Source organism: Amblyraja radiata, chromosome 6 (assembly GCF_010909765.2).
Source record: "Amblyraja radiata isolate CabotCenter1 chromosome 6, sAmbRad1.1.pri, whole genome shotgun sequence".
Classification (NCBI taxonomy): domain Eukaryota; kingdom Metazoa; phylum Chordata; class Chondrichthyes; order Rajiformes; family Rajidae; genus Amblyraja; species Amblyraja radiata.
Genome location: NC_045961.1, coordinates 92,957,885 through 92,975,646, shown reverse-complemented (window position 1 = coordinate 92,975,646; position 17,762 = coordinate 92,957,885). Strand labels below are relative to the sequence as shown.

At 43.0% G+C, this 17,762-nt stretch overlaps 1 protein-coding gene across 1 annotated transcript in view; it reads right to left on the bottom strand.

Moving 5' to 3' along the window:
* The window catches only part of vwa3b (von Willebrand factor A domain containing 3B), a 184,255-nt gene that overhangs the window by 64,701 nt on the left and 101,792 nt on the right, over positions 1–17,762 (bottom strand). Inside the window, exons 11-16 of the mRNA XM_033023449.1 lie at positions 17,557–17,695; positions 14,474–14,605; positions 10,599–10,697; positions 7,337–7,519; positions 4,998–5,131; positions 2,818–3,023 (exon numbers count right to left, since the gene is read on the bottom strand). Coding sequence (XP_032879340.1) covers positions 2,818–3,023; positions 4,998–5,131; positions 7,337–7,519; positions 10,599–10,697; positions 14,474–14,605; positions 17,557–17,695 — 893 coding nt within the window. The remainder of the gene's footprint in view (positions 1–2,817; positions 3,024–4,997; positions 5,132–7,336; positions 7,520–10,598; positions 10,698–14,473; positions 14,606–17,556; positions 17,696–17,762) is intronic.

Here is a 17,762-nt window from a genome sequence, read left to right as displayed (position 1 = left end):
ATAAATATAAATTAATTTGGTTCAGCAGAATTACCAGAGATCGAATGTGTAGAAAGGGACTGCAGATGCTGGTTTATACTTAAAAAGCGATGGAGTAACTCAGCGGGTCAAGTTCAAGTTCAAGTTCAAGTGAGTTTATTGTCATGTGTCCCTGTATAGGACAATGAAATTCTTGCTTTGCTTAAGCACACAGAAAATAGTAGGCATTTACTACAAAACAGATAAATGTGTCCATATACCATGATATAAATATATACATACATGAATAAATAAACTGATAGTGCAAATAACAGAAAGTGGTTGGTAATAATCAGAGTTTTGTCCGAGCCAGGTTTAATAGCCTGATGGCTGAGGGGAAGTAACTATTCCTGAACCTGGTTGTTGCAGTCTTCAGGCTCCTGTACCTTCTACCTGAAGGTAGCAGGGAGATGAGTGTGTGGCCAGGATGGTGTGGGTCTTTGATGATACTGCCAGCCTTTTTGAGGCAGCGACTGCGATAAGTCCCCTCGATGGAAGGAAGGTCGGAGCCGATGATGGACTGGGCAGTGTTTACTACTTTTTGTAGTCTTTTCCTCTCCAGGGCGCTCAAATTGCCGAACCAAGCCACGATTCAACCGGTCAGCATGCTCTCTACTGTGCACCTGTAGAAGTTAGAGAGAGTCTTCCTTGACAATCCGACTCTCCGTAATCTTCTCAGAAAGTAGAGGCGCTGATGTGCTTTTTTGATGATTGCATTAGTGTTCTCGGACCAGGAAAGATCTTCAGAGATGTGCACGCCCAGGAATTTGAAGCTCTTGACCCTTTCAACCATCGACCCGTTGATATAAATGGGGCTGTGGGTCCCCCTCCTACTCCTTCCAAAGTCCACAATCAGTTCCTTGGTTTTGCTGGTGTTGAGGGCCAGGTTATTGCGCTGGCACCATATGGACAGTTGCTCGATCTCTCTTCTGTACTCTGACTCATCCCCATCAGTGATACGCCCCACAATAGTGGTGTCGTCAGCGAACTTGATGATGGAGTTCGCACTGTGGTTCGCTACGCAGTCATGGGTATAGAGTGAGTACAGCAGGGGGCTGAGCACGCAGCCTTAAGGTGCTCCCGTGCTGATTGTTATTGAGGCTGACACATTTCCACCAATACGAACAGACTGTGGTCTGTGGACGAGGAAGTCAAGGATCCAGTTGCAGAGGGATGCGCAGAGACCTAGTTCTGCGAGTTTGGTAACCAGTTTGGAGGGGATGATTGTGTTAAATGCCGAGCTGTAATCAATGAATAACAGCCTGACATATGAGTTTTTATTGTCCAAGTGGTCCAGTGCGGAGTGGAGGGCCAGCGAGATTGCAACCACCGTTGATCTGTTGTGGCGGTACGCGAACTGCAGTGGGTCCAGGTTTTTGTCGATGTAGGAGTTGATTTGCTCCATGATCAACCTCTCAAAGCACTTCATCACCACCGGCGTTAGTGCCACTGGTCGATAGTCATTGAGGCACGTCACCTTACTCTTCTTGGGCACCGGTATAATTGATGCCCTTTTAAAGCAGGTGGGGACCTCAGACCTCAGAAGTGAGAGGTTGAAAATGTCCGTAAAAACTTCCGCCAGTTGGTCCGCACAGGTTTTTAGAACACGACCGGGTATATCATCAGGACCAGGTGCTTTTCGGGGGTTCACCCCCCTGAAGGATTTCCTGACATCGGCCTCTGTGACTGAGACTGAAATGCCATCGCAGCGAATGGGGGATCGGGAAGGCACATCAGTATGTTCCCTGTCAAAGCGTGCGTAAAACGCATTGAGCTCGTCAGGGAGTGATGTTACACCGGCATTCGAGCTGCCTCCTGGTTTTGCCTTGTAGGAGGTGATTGCATTCAGACCCTGCCACAGCTGCCGAACATCTGTCTCATCCTCCAGTTTGGAGCAGAAGTCCCTTTTGGCCTTTTTGATGGCCTTACCAAGGTCGTATCTGGTCTTCATGTAGGCCACTGTATCATCGGAGGTGAATGCCCTGTGTCTGGACTTCAGGAGAGTGCGGATCTCAAAGTTCATCCAAGGTCAGGCAGCATCTCTGGAGAAAAAGTATGGATGGTTGACGTTTCGGGTCGGAACCCTTCTTCAAACGTTCTGACCCAAAACATCTTCCATCCGTCCTTTTTCTCCAGAGATGCTGCCTGACTTGCTGAGTTACTCCAGCACTTTGTGTCTGCTTGACCACAGATCTACAAAGCTCGGAACATTTAGTTAACATTGCTTTTCCTTTGCATGGAGATGCCAACAGCAAATTTGGGCTAATATGTTTCCTGCTATTAATTATACAATGGTAGTTAAAATTCAAATGTACGGAATTACTTACAAATGAAAATTAGTTCAATATCTCATACTTGTGAAAGCAGAATAGTGCTGCCTTCCATGAATGGGCACTGTTACAACAATGTGGGCAGAGACTAAAGTACTATCCCTTGTCCTAATACGTTGTAAGGGAAATGAATGCTGGAATTTTACCAGGGGTCATAGCCTCCGAATTGAAGGACGTTGCTTTAGGAAGAAGACGAAGAGGAATTTCTTTATTCAGAGGGTGGTAAATCTGTGGAATTCACCGTCACGGAAGGTTGTGAAGGCCGTCAATGGACATTTTTAAAGCAATGACAAATAGATTCTTGATTAGGACAAGTGTCAGGGGTTATGGGGAGAAGGCAGGAGAATGGGGTTAGGAGGGAGAGATAGATCAGCCATGATTGAATGGTGGAGTAGACTTGATGGGCTGAGTGGTCTTATTCTACTCCTATCATTTATGACCTTATGAACTTACTGAAGTAGATTCTTACCTGCAAGTAGGACTTTCTTCTTGTGGAGTTCCTTTGATTTATTGGCGGTATTTAAACTGTAGGTGTAGTATCCGTCCCTGTGTTTTCTGTGTGTGGCAGGGATCCAATCCAAAACTGAACTGGGTCTCACAGGGCCTGTGGTGTCTAAGGAATGGACTTGGGCTGTGTTGTTGTTCCAGGCTGGCCTCTTGATGTCAACAGCAACACTGGAGAAAGGCAAATAGAGCAGTCTGTCAAATCTAAAGTACTGGACGTATATATATATATATATTTATTGCTCATATTCTATGTTCGCTCTTCTGGGGAGACGCTAACTGCATTTTGTTGTCTCTGTACTATACACTGCACAATGACAATAAAGTTTGAATCTGAATCTGAAATCTGAAAACTTTAGATCTTATTCGGAACAGAATAATATTGATGATCAGGTTGGTTAAAACTAGAAAATGTAAGAAGGATTAACTTGATACCCAAGCAAGTTAATTTGATGCTCATTACATCAGCAATAAGTCTGTGTGAAGACTGTACAATGCCATACAAAGGGTTTTGAAAGCAGTTGCATTAGAACTTGGATTCTGATGGTGTATCTAACTCATTTAAAATGCAATTATTCAATCACTCTGCAGTACAGTTGCTGCCTTATAGAAACTTACAAAATTCTTAAGGGGTTGGACAGGCTAGATGCAGGAAGATTGTTCCCGATGTTGGGGAAGTCCAGAACAAGGGGTCACAGTTTAAGGATAAGGGGGAAGTCTTTTAGGGCCGAGATGAGAAGAAAAAAATTTCACACAGAGTGTGGTGAATCTGTGGAATTATCTGCCACAGAAGGTAGTTGAGGCCAGTTCATTGGCTATGTTTAAGAGGGAGTTAGATGTGGCCCTTGTGGCTAAAGGGATCAGGGGGTATGGAGAGAAGGCAGGTACAGGGTACTGAGTTGGATGATCAGCCATGATCATATTGAATGGCGGTGCAGGCTCGAAGGGCCGAATGGCCTACTCCTGCACCTATTTTCTATGTTTCTATGTTTCTTACAGTGCCAGAGACCCGAGTTCGATCCTGACTACGGGTGCTGTCTGTACAGACTTTGTACGTTCTCTCTGTGACCGGTGTGGGTTTTCTCCGGGTGCTCTGGTTTCCTCTGACACTCCAAAGACGTACAGGTTTGGAGGTTTATTAGCTTTGGTAAAAGTGTAAATTGTCCCTAGTGTGTAGGATAGTGTCAATGTGCGAGGCGATCACTGGTCGGTATAACCTCGTGGTCCTAAGGGCCTGTTTCCACACTCTATCTCTAAAAGTCTAACGATTAAGGTTAAAGAGTTCCAATCAATTCTACAAAAGCTTACACGAGAGGGTGCCCAAGAAGAGATTGTGTTTAGATAATGTTCTTCACAACTTCAAGATAATTCCAAAATGTATTAGTGATCCTGAACTGTCTTAAGAATATAAAAACATAACACATAGGTGCAGGAGTAGGTCATGGGTCACATGATCCTTACCTCCAGGGCATTTGCCTGTACTATGTCCCTCTGCCATGATTACCTTAACACTCAGAAAACCATCACTCTCCCTGTCAAATGAACTCAATGACTGAGGTGGAGAATTTCAAAGCAGAAATGTCTCCCCATTTCAGTCCTAAATTCTTACTGCTTATTCTGGGGTTGCGACCTCTGGTTCTAGACTTCTCAGCCAATGGAAGTATCATTCGTGTATCTAGTCTGTTAAGCCTTGAAACCATTTTGTAGGTTTCAATGAGATCTCCTATTATTCTTGTCTGATGTAGAGCATATTGCCAGACTACTACAACTCCCCATACTGCAAAACTCGTTATCCATAGAACCAGTCTCGTAAATCTTCACTATACTTCATCTTTGTCAAACACGTCTTTTCTTGGATGAGGAGACCAAAACCGTATACCATTCATGGTTTTGGCACACAATTAATAGCAGGGCAATTTGACAGCCAAGGGATAGTTATCATTCTTCCAACACTCTAAAGACGTCCAGGTTTGTAGGTTAATTGGCTTAGTATAAATGTAGATTGTCTCTTTTATGTGTAGGATGTGTGGGGATCGCTGGTCGGTGCGGATTGGGTGGTCCGAAGGGCCTGTGTCCGCGCTGTATCTCTAAACTAAACCACTGTTAAGATGCTGAAAAGATGCTTGCAAAGCCAAATGAACGTACTTATTGGTTGGTCTAGGTTCTTCACAGTTATGATACCAGTCCAGCATTATACATTCTGCATGTAGCTTCTCCACCTTCCCCAAATCTTTCTTTCCCATCTCAATTTCCTTCTTCAGCAGGCAGATGTCTTCACTCTGAAGATTTCAAATGAATACATTTGCATGAACAATAACTTCTGCTGGCTGAAACAAAATTCAAATTCATCATTTAGTTCAGTTTACTGGCATGTGTACCAAGGTATAGTGAAAAGCTTTTTTTCAAATGAACACAGCAATATTCTATAAAGGCAAGAGAATGGGGTTGAGAGGGAAAGATAGATCAGCCATGATTAAGTGGAGGAGTAGACTTGGTGGGCTGAATGGCCTAATTCTGCTCCTATCACTTATGAACTTATATACAGGAAATCAGTAGGGCAAGCCTCAATGCCCCTGAACTGAGTGGTTTGCTGGTCCATTTCCCAATGCAATTAAGAGGCAACCACATAACTGTGGGTCTGGAATTGCACATGGCTAAACCAGCTGAGGGAAGAGATTTCCTTCCTCAAAGGCGATTAGGTGAACTAGATAATGCAAATTTCGCTTTAGCAACTTACAGCCCAGTGATATGAATATTGATTTCTCTCACTTCAGGTAGCCCCAGTATTCACTCTCTCTCTATCCCTCCCCCACCCAAGTCGCACCAGCTTCTCATTTTCACCGAACAAACAGCTAACAATGGCTTGTTTCCTTTATCAACGTTACTTTTTTGCATATCTTTTATTCATTATTCTTTATCTATCTACATCATGGTCTATATCTCTTGTTTCCCATGTCCCTAACCAGTCTGAAGAAGGATCTCGACCTGAAACGTCACCCGTTCCTTCTATCGAGAGATGCTGCCTGTCCCGCTGAGTTACTCCAGCATTTTGTGTCTAGCTTCTACATTTCAATGGTTTCATGGTCACTCCTGAGGGGACTGTTTCATTGGTTTCCTGTGGGGACCGCCCAGAACCTCGGCTTCGGCGGCGGCGCAGCGCTGGAGCGCTATCGCGGAGCGGGCGAAGCCTTGCCCGGGTCGCCATGCTGGAATGCTGAGTGAACATCGCGGAGCTGCGGGACTGTGGAGCGGCCAGCCGCGGGCGGCGGCGCTGAACTTTAACATCGGGAGCCTGGGATCTCTCACCGGGATCGCCAGTGGTGGAGTTCCGTCCAGCGCGGCCTGCCGGCTTCGGACGCCGCGGTCTCCGGTAAGGAAGCGGCCGTTCCTGGCATCCCAAGCCGCTGAGAGGATTCTCCCGACGCTGGAGCGCCATCACCCGGCGAAAAAGGGCCTGTAACATCGGCCCCCGTAGCGGCGACTGCGGAGGCCTCAATAGGCTCGACTATTGGTGGACATGGGGATGGGGACTGGACTTTGTGCCTTCCCTCACAGTGGGAACCATTGTGGGGGGATGTTTTTATGTTTATTGTTAAATTCTTTAATGTTGTGTCTTATTTTTATCTGTGTGCTGCATGGCAAGACAAATTTCACTTCACCAATTGGTGTATGTGACAATAAATGTCCTTGTATCCTTTGTATCCTGCTGATTCCAGTTTTATTTAACACTGGATTTTAAATCCCCATCTGCCTTATAACCATATAATATAACAATTACAGCACGGAAACAGGCCATCTCGACCCTTCTAGTCCGTGCCGAACACGTATTCTCCCCTAGTCCCATATACCTGCCTTGATGGGATTTGAACTTCAACCTCATTTTAATAGCCCAGGATTCTGGATACTCTTCCAATAATTTATCGACTACGCTGCTATGCTCTATGTGACTCAATTCCTTATTCGATCCGATTACTTTCCTGTGAAGCACCATGGAAATCTCATTGAAACCTGAATAATGAAAGGCCTAGATAGAGTGAGCGTGAATGTTCCCAGCAGCTGGGAGAGTTTAGGACCAGAGGACACAGCCTCAGAATAAAAGGACATACCCTTAGAATGGATATAAGAAGGAATTTCTTTAGCCAGAGGGTGGTGAATCTGTGTAATTCATTGCCAAAGACGACTGTGGAGGCCAAGTCATTTGGGTATTTTTATTGATTAGTAAGGGTGTCAAAAGTTTTGGGGGAAAGGCAGGAGAATAGGGTTGAGAGGGAAAAATAGATCAGCCATGATCAAATGGCAGAACAAACTCAATGGGCCGAATGGTCTATTTCTGCTCCTATATCGTATGATCGTATGAGCCTCATATATATATTAACCACACAATATAAATGCAAGCTATTCTAAATGAAATACTGTGTGGTAACAATCTATTTGGTCCTTCTGGAATATTTCTTAAACATTCATCTCCCTTTGAAATTCCTTACCACAAACGGTGCGGGATTATTGGCCTCGCTGATTTCACAGCTGTAGGAATGGAACCGTCCACCTGTCTTCTCAGAAAGATCGTATAGAAATTTGTTGGCTTCAACGTCGTCGCAGTTAAATGCAACGGAATGGATGGGGACAGGATGAGCAAGCAACACCTGTGCAAATATGCTTTGTGGATGCTGTTTTGGAAAAAATAAATAAATATCGACAATTAGCTTTAATGTTAAAATATCACATCAAGTTTACTATGGGTCTCATCTCCAAGGTTGAAGTTAGTACGTGCGGGGTCGATGCAACAGGGGAAAGGTTCTGGCGGACTACCCCAGGGATCCCAACCTTTTTCGTCCCATTTGCCCCAGGCAACTTTAATAGAACATAACAATGTTATTTCACTTATTTATGAACTACTAATGATGAACAGATACCGGTATACCAGAACCAAACACAGTCAGTCAATGAGACAAAATATGTACAAATCCAGAATCAACAAATTTACCCCCTGGGTAGGCGAAATTTACACCCTGGGTACATTTACCCTAGGTTGGGAAACCATATGCCTCTTAATTTTTTTTTTGTTTTTTGTTAGAAGTTAGTACAATATTGCGGTACCTCAGTGCCTAATACTTGTTGACATATTACATTTCATATACAACTTCTTATTTTTTTATTTAATAGCAAAACAGGAATAAGGAAGAAAAGAGTAGAAAAGAAGAGATTGACATAAGTCTCATAATTTATGAGTGAGGCCCAGCACAAATTGGAGGAAGAGCACCTCATATTTCACTTGGGTAGCTTACACCCCAGTGGTATGAACATTGACTTCTCTAACTTCTCTCACTTGCTTTTCCTCTCTCTCCGTCCCCTTCCCCTTCCCAGTTCTCCTACCAGTCTTACTGTCTCCGACTACCTTTTATCTCTGTACCGCCCACTCTCCTGACATCAGTTAGAAGAAGGGTCTCGACCCGAAACGTCACCCATTCCTTCTCTCCAAAGATGCTGCCTGTCCCGCTGAGTTACTCCAGCATTTTGTGTTTACCTTTGATTTAAACCAGCATCGGCAGTTCTTTCCTACATCTCTCATCATTTATATACTATCATCAAGTCTGCTGCTTAACCACGTTCCAGAACAGGACCTGGTGAAAAGGGGGGATGGAGGGGAGATATCCATAAGCTACCTTTTTCTAATCAGCTCTACTAACCAGCCAGGAGCTCAGGCAGAAATAAACTGGGGAAGATTCAAGAACAAAAATCTCACCTTTGATTCCCAGAACACAGGCTCCCAATCTCTCATTTACACTTTCAGTATTTGGATTTTCATTACGTGAACAATTAGTGAAGAGTTTTTATTACACCATTTGTAAATGTAAACATTTCACATTTAAGCTCTCTCCTGGGAAAGAACTACTCACATTTATATGACCCCTTGAAAGCATAAAAAGATTTTGCAGTTCAGAATATAAATGTGGATTCGGAGCTGACAAAGGCAGGCAAACTAAAAGCTTGGTCAAAGCAGTTAAATCAATGGAGAGTTCAAGGCAGCATTAGGAGTAGAATTAAGTCATTTGGCCCATCGAGTCTGCTTCACCATTTGATCACGGATGATCTATCTTTCCCGCTCATCCCCATCTCCTGCCTTCTGCCCGTAACTTTTGATGCCCCTGCTAATCAAGAACATAAAAATCTATGCTTTAAAAATACCCATTAAATTGGCCTCCACAGCAGTCCACAGATTTCACATATTCCAATGAATTCCACAGATTCACCACTCTCTGGCTAAAGAAATTCCTCTTCATCTCCATTCTTAAAAGTATGTCCTTTTATTCTGAGGCTGTGCTCTCTGGTCCCAGACTCTCCCACTACTGGAAATATCAGAGAATGGTAGGGTATAATTTAGGCAGAGATAAGGTAGAGCTGTCAATAGAGGGGTGAAAATACACAAAATATTAAAGGTAAGTCCTGCTGAGCTGGGCAGTTTGGGTTTGCATTCTTTGAAATTGAGCAGAATGAGAGGTGACTTTATTCAAACATGGAGCTTGATCGGGGAATTGGTTTAAGGAATGGGAGAATCATTCATTTTGCTGGGATTAGTTAATCTCCACTAACTATGAAGGGACCTCTGCTGTGAAGTTGGGTAAAGTCACGGGACATTTGGAAAGACATGTAACAATGAAGAGGCACCCATACCTGAAGGTTATATTTCACTAACAATGTGACATTTTCATGTGACCTTTTCCCCCAGGGTGGAAATGTCAAAGACTAGAGGGCATAGCTTTAAGATGAGAGGGACAAAGTTTAACGGAGAAGTGCAGGGCCAGAGTTTCTTTACATAGAGAGTGGTGGGTTTAGTTTAGTTTAATTTAGTTTAATTTATTGTCACGTGTGCCAAGGTACAGTGAAAAGCTTTTTGTTGAGTTCTAACCAGTCAGCGGAAAAACTATATATGATTACAATCGAGCCATCCACAGTGTACAGATACAGGATATAGAATGTAACGTTTTGTGCAAGATAAAGTCCAGTAAAGTCCAAGTAAAGATAGTTTGAGGGTCTTCAATGAGAAGGATAATAGCTCAGGACTGCTCTCTAGTTGTTGGTGGGATGTTTGGCTGATAACAACTGAAGCAACCTATCTGAAATTTGCTGGCAGTAGTGGTGAAGGCAGATACGATAGTGACATGTTTTTAGTTAGGCACCTGGGGGATGGATATGTAGATAGAGGAGATTAGCTTAAGTTGGCATCATGTTCGGCATGGACATTGTGGGCCAAAGGGCCTGTTCCCGTGCTGTACTCAGGCACGGAAATCTCTATCAAAACATGGGGGGGATACACAATTTCTTGGCGGTCGCGCGCACGCATGCGCACACACGCGAGGCTTCGGCCGTGAGCCCTGTGGATGGTAACATCGGGAGCTGACCTGGTTGGTGACTGACTCTGAACCCCAGCAACAGCAGCTTCCTCCGCCCCAAATCGTGGGGCTTGAATCGGCCCGTTCACGGGGCCTTTCATCGGCCGGCGGGGCCTTCAACATCGGGAGCCTCGATCGCCTCGATGCAGCAGTTTGATTTTAAGGCACACCGGGCGCTGAAAGGCTCCGCGAATGGGCCGATCAGAAAGCTTCTGATAAAGTCCGGATTACACAACATGGGGGGAATTGTCCCCCACCTCGCAAAGCATGGAGGGGACGTGCCTCCCTCCGTCCCCCCCCCACAGGATTTCCGCCCATGGCTGTACTGTTCTATGTCCAGCATATGGCCCTCTACCTGATCAGGCCTTCCATCGGACAGGAGGTACACAGCTTGAGTTCCAGCATCAGCAAAGGCAAGTCTGATAGCTCCCAGTGTGTTTGTGGAACTTCCAACCTGCAGAGAAATACAACACAAAACTATAAAAAAAGGTTGCCTGAACCTCGCACTGAATGAAAATTGTATGAGTTAGAGGATTAACAGCAAGCTGTGCTTTCTGATAGTCTTTCATTGATGATTTGATTAATTCTAAAAAATGCTGGATAATAATCATCTGCATAACCACGCAAAAGATCAAATAATCAGTACATTTTCAGCATATCAGGCAGATCTTATTTTTATGAATAGTTCAAAGCCAATAGCATGATCTCATTGCAATTAATGTTGGCATTACATCCAATAAATAGATTTTATAATAAATCATAAATGAAATGCCATCATTTTCAAATATAGTTCAGGCAATTGAAAAATATATTACATTCATCAGGGAATAAGCTTTTGGTCATTGGATTCAGTTGGTGTCTTTATACTTTGTTCAGTAGATTGAGGATTATACGTTAATCCTCAATTGTCTGTAATGAATGTCTCTTGATAAATAATGCATGCCCAATGCAATCAGGAATAAGTGCAGTCAATTATCTATGAATTAATTATGAAAATTTGGCAGAATTTAAATTTGCAAATCAATCTTATCATTCAAAACGATACACCATACGAGACGAGAAACAAACAGAAAATGTATGTGCTATTGATACAGGCTAAATGCAAATGTGGGGAATAAGGATTAACTGCCCTCTCTGTGTGGCCCATGAGAAAATCTTAATACAATACAATACAATACAATTCAATTTATTGTCATTTGAACCCCTTGAGGTCCAAACGAAATGCCGTTTCTGCAGCCATACATTACAAACAAATAGACCCAAGACACAACATAATTTACATAAACATCCATCACATCGCTGTGATGGAAGGCCAAAAAAACTTCTCCCTCCACTGCACTCTCCCCCCCCGATGTCAGAGTCAAAGTCAAAGCCCCCGGCGGGCGATGGTGAATTGTCCCGTGGCCATTAAAGCCACGCCGGGTGATGCAAGGTCGCACACCGGGTTCTTGATGTTAGAGCCCCCGGCGCGCGCTCGCAGAGACCCGCCGCCATTCCAAGCCGCGCGGGGCCGTGCTGTAAGGCCCCGCTCCAGGAGCTCTTCAACCCCGCAACTCGGGCGGGAGAAGTCGCCGCTGCGGAAGCCCCGAAAAGCGGTCTCCCTCCAGGGACCCGCGGGCTCCCGGTGCCGCCCGCCAAACCCGCAGTTGCAGGTCTGAATTCTGAATTCAAGACGGCAATTGTATTATGAAAAGACATGCCAGCGCCTCCACTTAAGGAGAGTCGGCGATTTTATTGACTAACACACCTCTTCAGATGCACTGTGGAAAGGATTCTGACTGACTGCATCATGCCTGGCAAGGCAATTCCATTGCATAGGAATACAGAGGCTTCAGAGAGCGCACTCAGCCCAATCCATCTCGGGCACAGTCGTCCCCCCACCATCAGTAGCATCTACATGAGGAGCTGTCTCAAGAAGGCGGCATCTATCATCAAGGATGCCCACCATGCCCTCTTCACGCTGCTACTGTTGGGCATGAGGTATAGATGCCTTAAGTCCAACACCTCCTAGTTCAGTAACTGCTACTTTCTTACAACTGTAACAGAAATGGCCAGACCATCTGTGTTATTGGCTCAGTTTTATTCACATTCATTCCCCAGTCACTGTGATTGTCCTACTGCTCTGCATTTCACAATCTTTACATTCTTCTGTTTGTGTGTTCCCCCTCTTTAATTGCCTTCAATTCTTAGCTGCTATTTCTAGGTATGTTACAAAACTTACCTTCAGCGGTGCTGCAATTCTGCCACTGGCTGTGTACGCGATTTTGGCACGTTTGAGGGGGAGGCGGGGTTAAAACAGGGTTTTTTCCCGACCTGGTCCTGAATTATATTTGTTGGAGTGCAAGATGTTGCTAAAGGATCGTTCCTACGGCCGTTCTGTGTGTTTTTAAAAAAAAATTCACCCGACAAGTTAATCGCTGGAATGATTTTAAAATCAGTTTCTGAAGCCGTCAATGCCGAAAGCGGGGACGGATTTTATGGAGGACCAGATAAAAGAAAGTGGTTTATTTTTATGTATAAAAGTGTTTCTTAAGATATATTTAATTCACATTTTAAGTTGCGAAACGGTGATTTTTTCCCACGAAGAACCGGCAGTGTATTTGCTGCCGATATGGGGGACTAAATTCACCGCACCCTGAACGTTCCAAATGGTCCCGTTCCAGAAAATTCCACTCGCAAGCTGATTTAAATAGCCATTAATTTACAGGTATTAAATTCCTTCCATTTGGCCTATAAACCCATGACAATGAGATTTAAAAATTATGTTATATTCTGAATTATTGTGTCAATGTTATTTGGACACTTAGGCTATTTAAAAATGTTAATCTATTCTTAAGAAATGGATAGATGTTTAGATCCAGTAATTGAATTTTGTAATTAGCTACAATTAGGTAACTAACTAATTATATGCTTTAATTTCAAGTCATTTAAGTAAGATTGTTTCATATTTGTTTCAGAATGCTTCAATCTATAATAACTGATAATTTCTTTCAGTTCCCCCAAATTTTAAGAAAGTTATCGGCTTTTATATGTTCTCGATCACAGCTTTTGTGTTAAGTCAATGAAAAAGCAATAGGGAACAAGATGCCAATTTCCGAGTATGAAAATGGCCATAACTTTTTTAATACTGAAGATATGTAAGTGAATTAGGTGTCAAATTAAACTTCTTTTTATGCTTTATCTGATGGTATAAATTGCAGACTTGATTTTTAAAATCTCAAAATGTTGTAACATTGCTACTACACACATTTTCCCTCTGTTGAGGTTCTCTCCCTCTTTAACTCCCTCTCTAACTGTTCAGGTTCTCTCCCTCTCAGCCAGTTGACCATATTTAAAATCTTTCCACACAGCAAACCTGGCCTCATATTATCAGAGATCATAATTTATAGAAGCAGAATTAGGCCATTCTGCCCATAAAGTCTACTCCCCATTCAATCATTGCTGATCTATTTACCTTTCCCTCACAATCCCATTCTCCTGCCTTCTTCCCATAACCCCTGACAGTTATAGTTATTCTAGCTCTTTGTGTCCACTATGCATAACTTTGGTGTTTTAACCACTTCAAGATAAGTTTATTTTCTGCTGCTTTCTAATCTCTGCACACAATATGGAGGTTAATAAGGGTCTTGGTAACGCTTTCAAAATGAGATAGCCTTCGTGGACTGAAGCATCCCTACAGTCTTGAAAACAGACTGGCAGTAGAAGCTGCATTGTTTAAGGTGCCGCATTTGGATGTGACATTTAAAGTCAACCCTGTACGCCTGTTCTAATGCATGGAGAGATTCCCTTGCAATTATCCATGCAAGATCTGGGTGTTTGTGTCAGGGTACTAGTTATGGGATTATCATTCAACGGATGTCCCTGTTTCAAACTCAATATCTAAAGACTGGAGTCTGTATGTTCTCCTCCTGACCTGCTGTGTTTTCTCCAGGATCTCCGGATTCCTCCCACACTCCAAAGACACACTGGGTTTGTAAGCTAATTGACTTGGTAAAATTGTCCCTAGTGTGCATAGGATAGTATTAGTGTGCTGGGATTGCTGGTCGGCACGAATTCCTTGGGCTAAAGAGCTTGTTTCTAAACTAAACTTAACTAAAACTGTATATTTGTTCCAGTTTTCCATAGTAATACATTACGTGACTTGCCTGATCCTTGCAAAACATTGCAGAAACTATTACTATTGAAATTATTATAAGAAACATGTGTTAGGATGTCCGCAATTAGGTTTACCTGAAGTCCTTTGATCCAAGACCAAGCATTTTCAAGATTTTGTTCATTAACTTCTGCCAGCTTCTCTTGCCAAGGTTCAACTCTGGAATCAAACTTCACAAAATTGAATTTGGTCTTGTGTCTAAGCTGTTCCTGAAGAAAATAAATATTCCAGTAAATAGTGTTTCAAGTCAAGCAATCCTTATAGCGCCGGAGACCTGAGTTCGATCCTGACTACGGATGCTGTCTGTACGGAGTTTGTACGTTCTCTCCGTGACCTACTTGGGTTTTCTCCAAAATCTTCGGTTTCCTCCCACACTCTGAAGGCGTACAGGCTTGTAGGCTAATTGGCTTGGTATAAATGTAAAATGTAAAATGTAAAATTGTCCCTTGTGTGTGTAGGGTAGTGTTAGTGGATTGCTGGTTGGTGTGGACTCGGAGGGCCGAAGGGCCTGTTTCCATGCTGTATCTCTAAACTAAACAAATCCATATAATGATGCATTATATGCTTGGCAGCATGGTCCTTAAACTGACTGCTGCAATTAGCTTTCTTCGAGCTTAAGGAGTCTTAAGTCTGCATTGAAGTTTACGGTATGAAGGTCTTACATGGAAACCTTATCTAAATCGATGTTATATTCTCTGGAGTGCAGGAGAATGAGGTGAGCTTTTTGAAATGTATGAGACATTAAGGAAGGGATGGAAATATCAAAGACTAGTAGAGTAAAGTATAGTTTTACGGTGAGAGTGCAAAATCTAAAGGAGATGTGTTGGGTGTACTCAGAGAATGGCCTAGAAAGTGCTGCCAGGGGTGGTTGTGGAGGCAGATATGATAATGGCATTTAAAAAGCTTATACAAACGTAGAAACGATCCGTTTCAGGACTGGGTGAATGGTGGCCAAGAATAACAAATAGCTATCTCTCCTTTATTCTTCTGCTTTCTACCTCTGCTTCTTTTCTCTTCATCCTCATTTTCCTTTTCTTACTTTCTGATATCACACACATTTCTATTTCTTTTCTATTCTTTCTCTGTCTCCTTTTTATTGTTAAAATAAAAATAATAAGAAGCTGTACATGAATTGTAACATGCCAATATATACTAGGTACCTAAAAAGGTACCATATTATTGTACTTCTAATTAAAAAAAAAAAAGCTTTTAGATAAGTTAATAAGTTAGGTCTTTATTCTCTGGAGCGCAGAAGGTTAAGGGGGGACTTGATAGAGGTCTTTAAAATGATGAGAGGGATAGACAGAGTTGATGTGATCAAGCTTTTCCCTTTGAGAATAGGGAAGATTCAAACCAGAGGACATGACTTCAGAATTAAGGGACAGAAGTTTAGGGGTAACATGAGGGGGAACTTCTTTACTCAGAGAGTGGTAGCGGTGTGGAATGAGCTTCCAGTGGAAGTGGTGGCGGCAGGTTCGTTGGTATCATTTAAGAATAAATTGGATAGGCATATGGATGAGAAGGGAATGGAGGGTTATGGTATGAGTGCAGGCAGGTGGGACTAAGGGGAAAAAAAAAAAAAATTGTTCGGCGCGGACTTGTAGGGCCGAGATGGCCTGTTTCCGTGCTGTAATTGTTATATGTTATATAGATAGCATGGAGGCAGAGGAGATTAGTTTAGTTTGGCATCATGTTCGACATGGACATTGTGGGCTGAAGGACCTACGCCTGTGCTGTACAGTTCTATGTTAAGGGCACTCAGAAACATGGTGGAAGCAGAATTACATACTGCCATGGTTTCCTTTGAACCAATGCCAATGGCTACAAAAGGAGAATTTTGCAGAACTGAAATGTCTATGTATTTGTGTCTGCTTTTGCTTTAAGGCCAGTGTCAAGGACCATTACTTCACTGATGACTGAAGGCACTATTTCTCGGAAGTTAGTAAGTACTCAAAAATGCAGAAGTGGAACAATCAGTCAGAACGGGTCACCTTTCCCAGAATCAACACCAATTTTAAAAATATGAAATTGATCTTGAAACTTTAAAAAGTTCTTCAGAGTTTTGAAGAGATCCATGCATCGTTGATGTTTCAACTCACTGTCTGGGGAGTCCAGAACCGGTCTCAAAATAAGAAGTCAGCCATCATTTGATAGACAAATGTTGGAGTAACTTAGCGAAACAGGCAGCATCGCTGGAGAGAAGGAATGGGTGACATTTCGGGTCGAGCCCCTTCTGCAGACTGAGCTGAAGAAGGGTCTCACCCGAAACTTCACTCATTCCTTATCTCCAGAGATGCTGCCTGCCCCGCTGAGTTACTCCAGCTTGATGGAGATAAAGATTAATTTCTTCACCCACAGGGTAGTGAATTTTGGAATTGTTTACCCAGGAGGACAATGGAGGCTCAATTGTTGAGCTAGAGAGAGATAACTTATTAGCTGTGACAGGAATCAAGGGATTATGAGGTTAATTCAAGAAAATGCACATATGTTGAAAAATTTGTCATGATTTTACAGAATTGTGGAGCAGGCCCAAAGTCCATGTGTTCTCTGCCTGTTTCTACATCTATGGTTCTGACCATCATGAAGAGCCCTAGAGTATTGGTAAACTAATATGCTGTGTGATACACACAATGTATATAAATACATCTGACTGCAAAACATATTCATCCGACTGAAGCATGAATTAATCAACATTAAAGGATAGTCGCTGAGTATTTTTAGCTTCCTGGGCACAAAATCGTCATCGTCAAAGGCAGATGTAACAAAACTAGCTGAGGACATCTAATTTTAGGAAATAGGCAACATTTCGGGGCGAAACTCTCCTTCAGTCCGAAGAAGGGTTTCAACCCGAAACGTTGCCTATTTCCTTCGCTCCATAGATGCTTCAATTTTCCAGCATCTGCAGTTCCTCATTACACACGTGCTGGAATAACTCACCAGGTCAGGCAGTGTTTCTGGGCAACATGAATAGGTGACGTCTCACGTTGAAACCCGTCACCGGAAGAAGTGCCCTGACACAAGACGTCACCTATCCATATTCTCTAGAGATGCTGCCAGACTTGCTGTGTTACTCCAGCACTTTGTGTCCTTTAGTTCATTCGAAGTGCTCTTTAACATTTAAATAAGTATACTGAAAGTAAGAGCTGCCGTAGTATTAAACCTGCATGAGCTGAAAGATCTTTTTTTGAACCAACTCGAGTTTATCTTTCATGGATTGAGACGTATCGACCAGGACATATATCTGATCCTCAATTATTGTCCCAAACAGCTCTCGGCTCCCCTGCTGCAGCCAGACAATTCTGTGGAGAAAAAGTGATACCAAGTAATTTGCAAATGGCCATCTTACAAATAGACAATAGTTTCTAA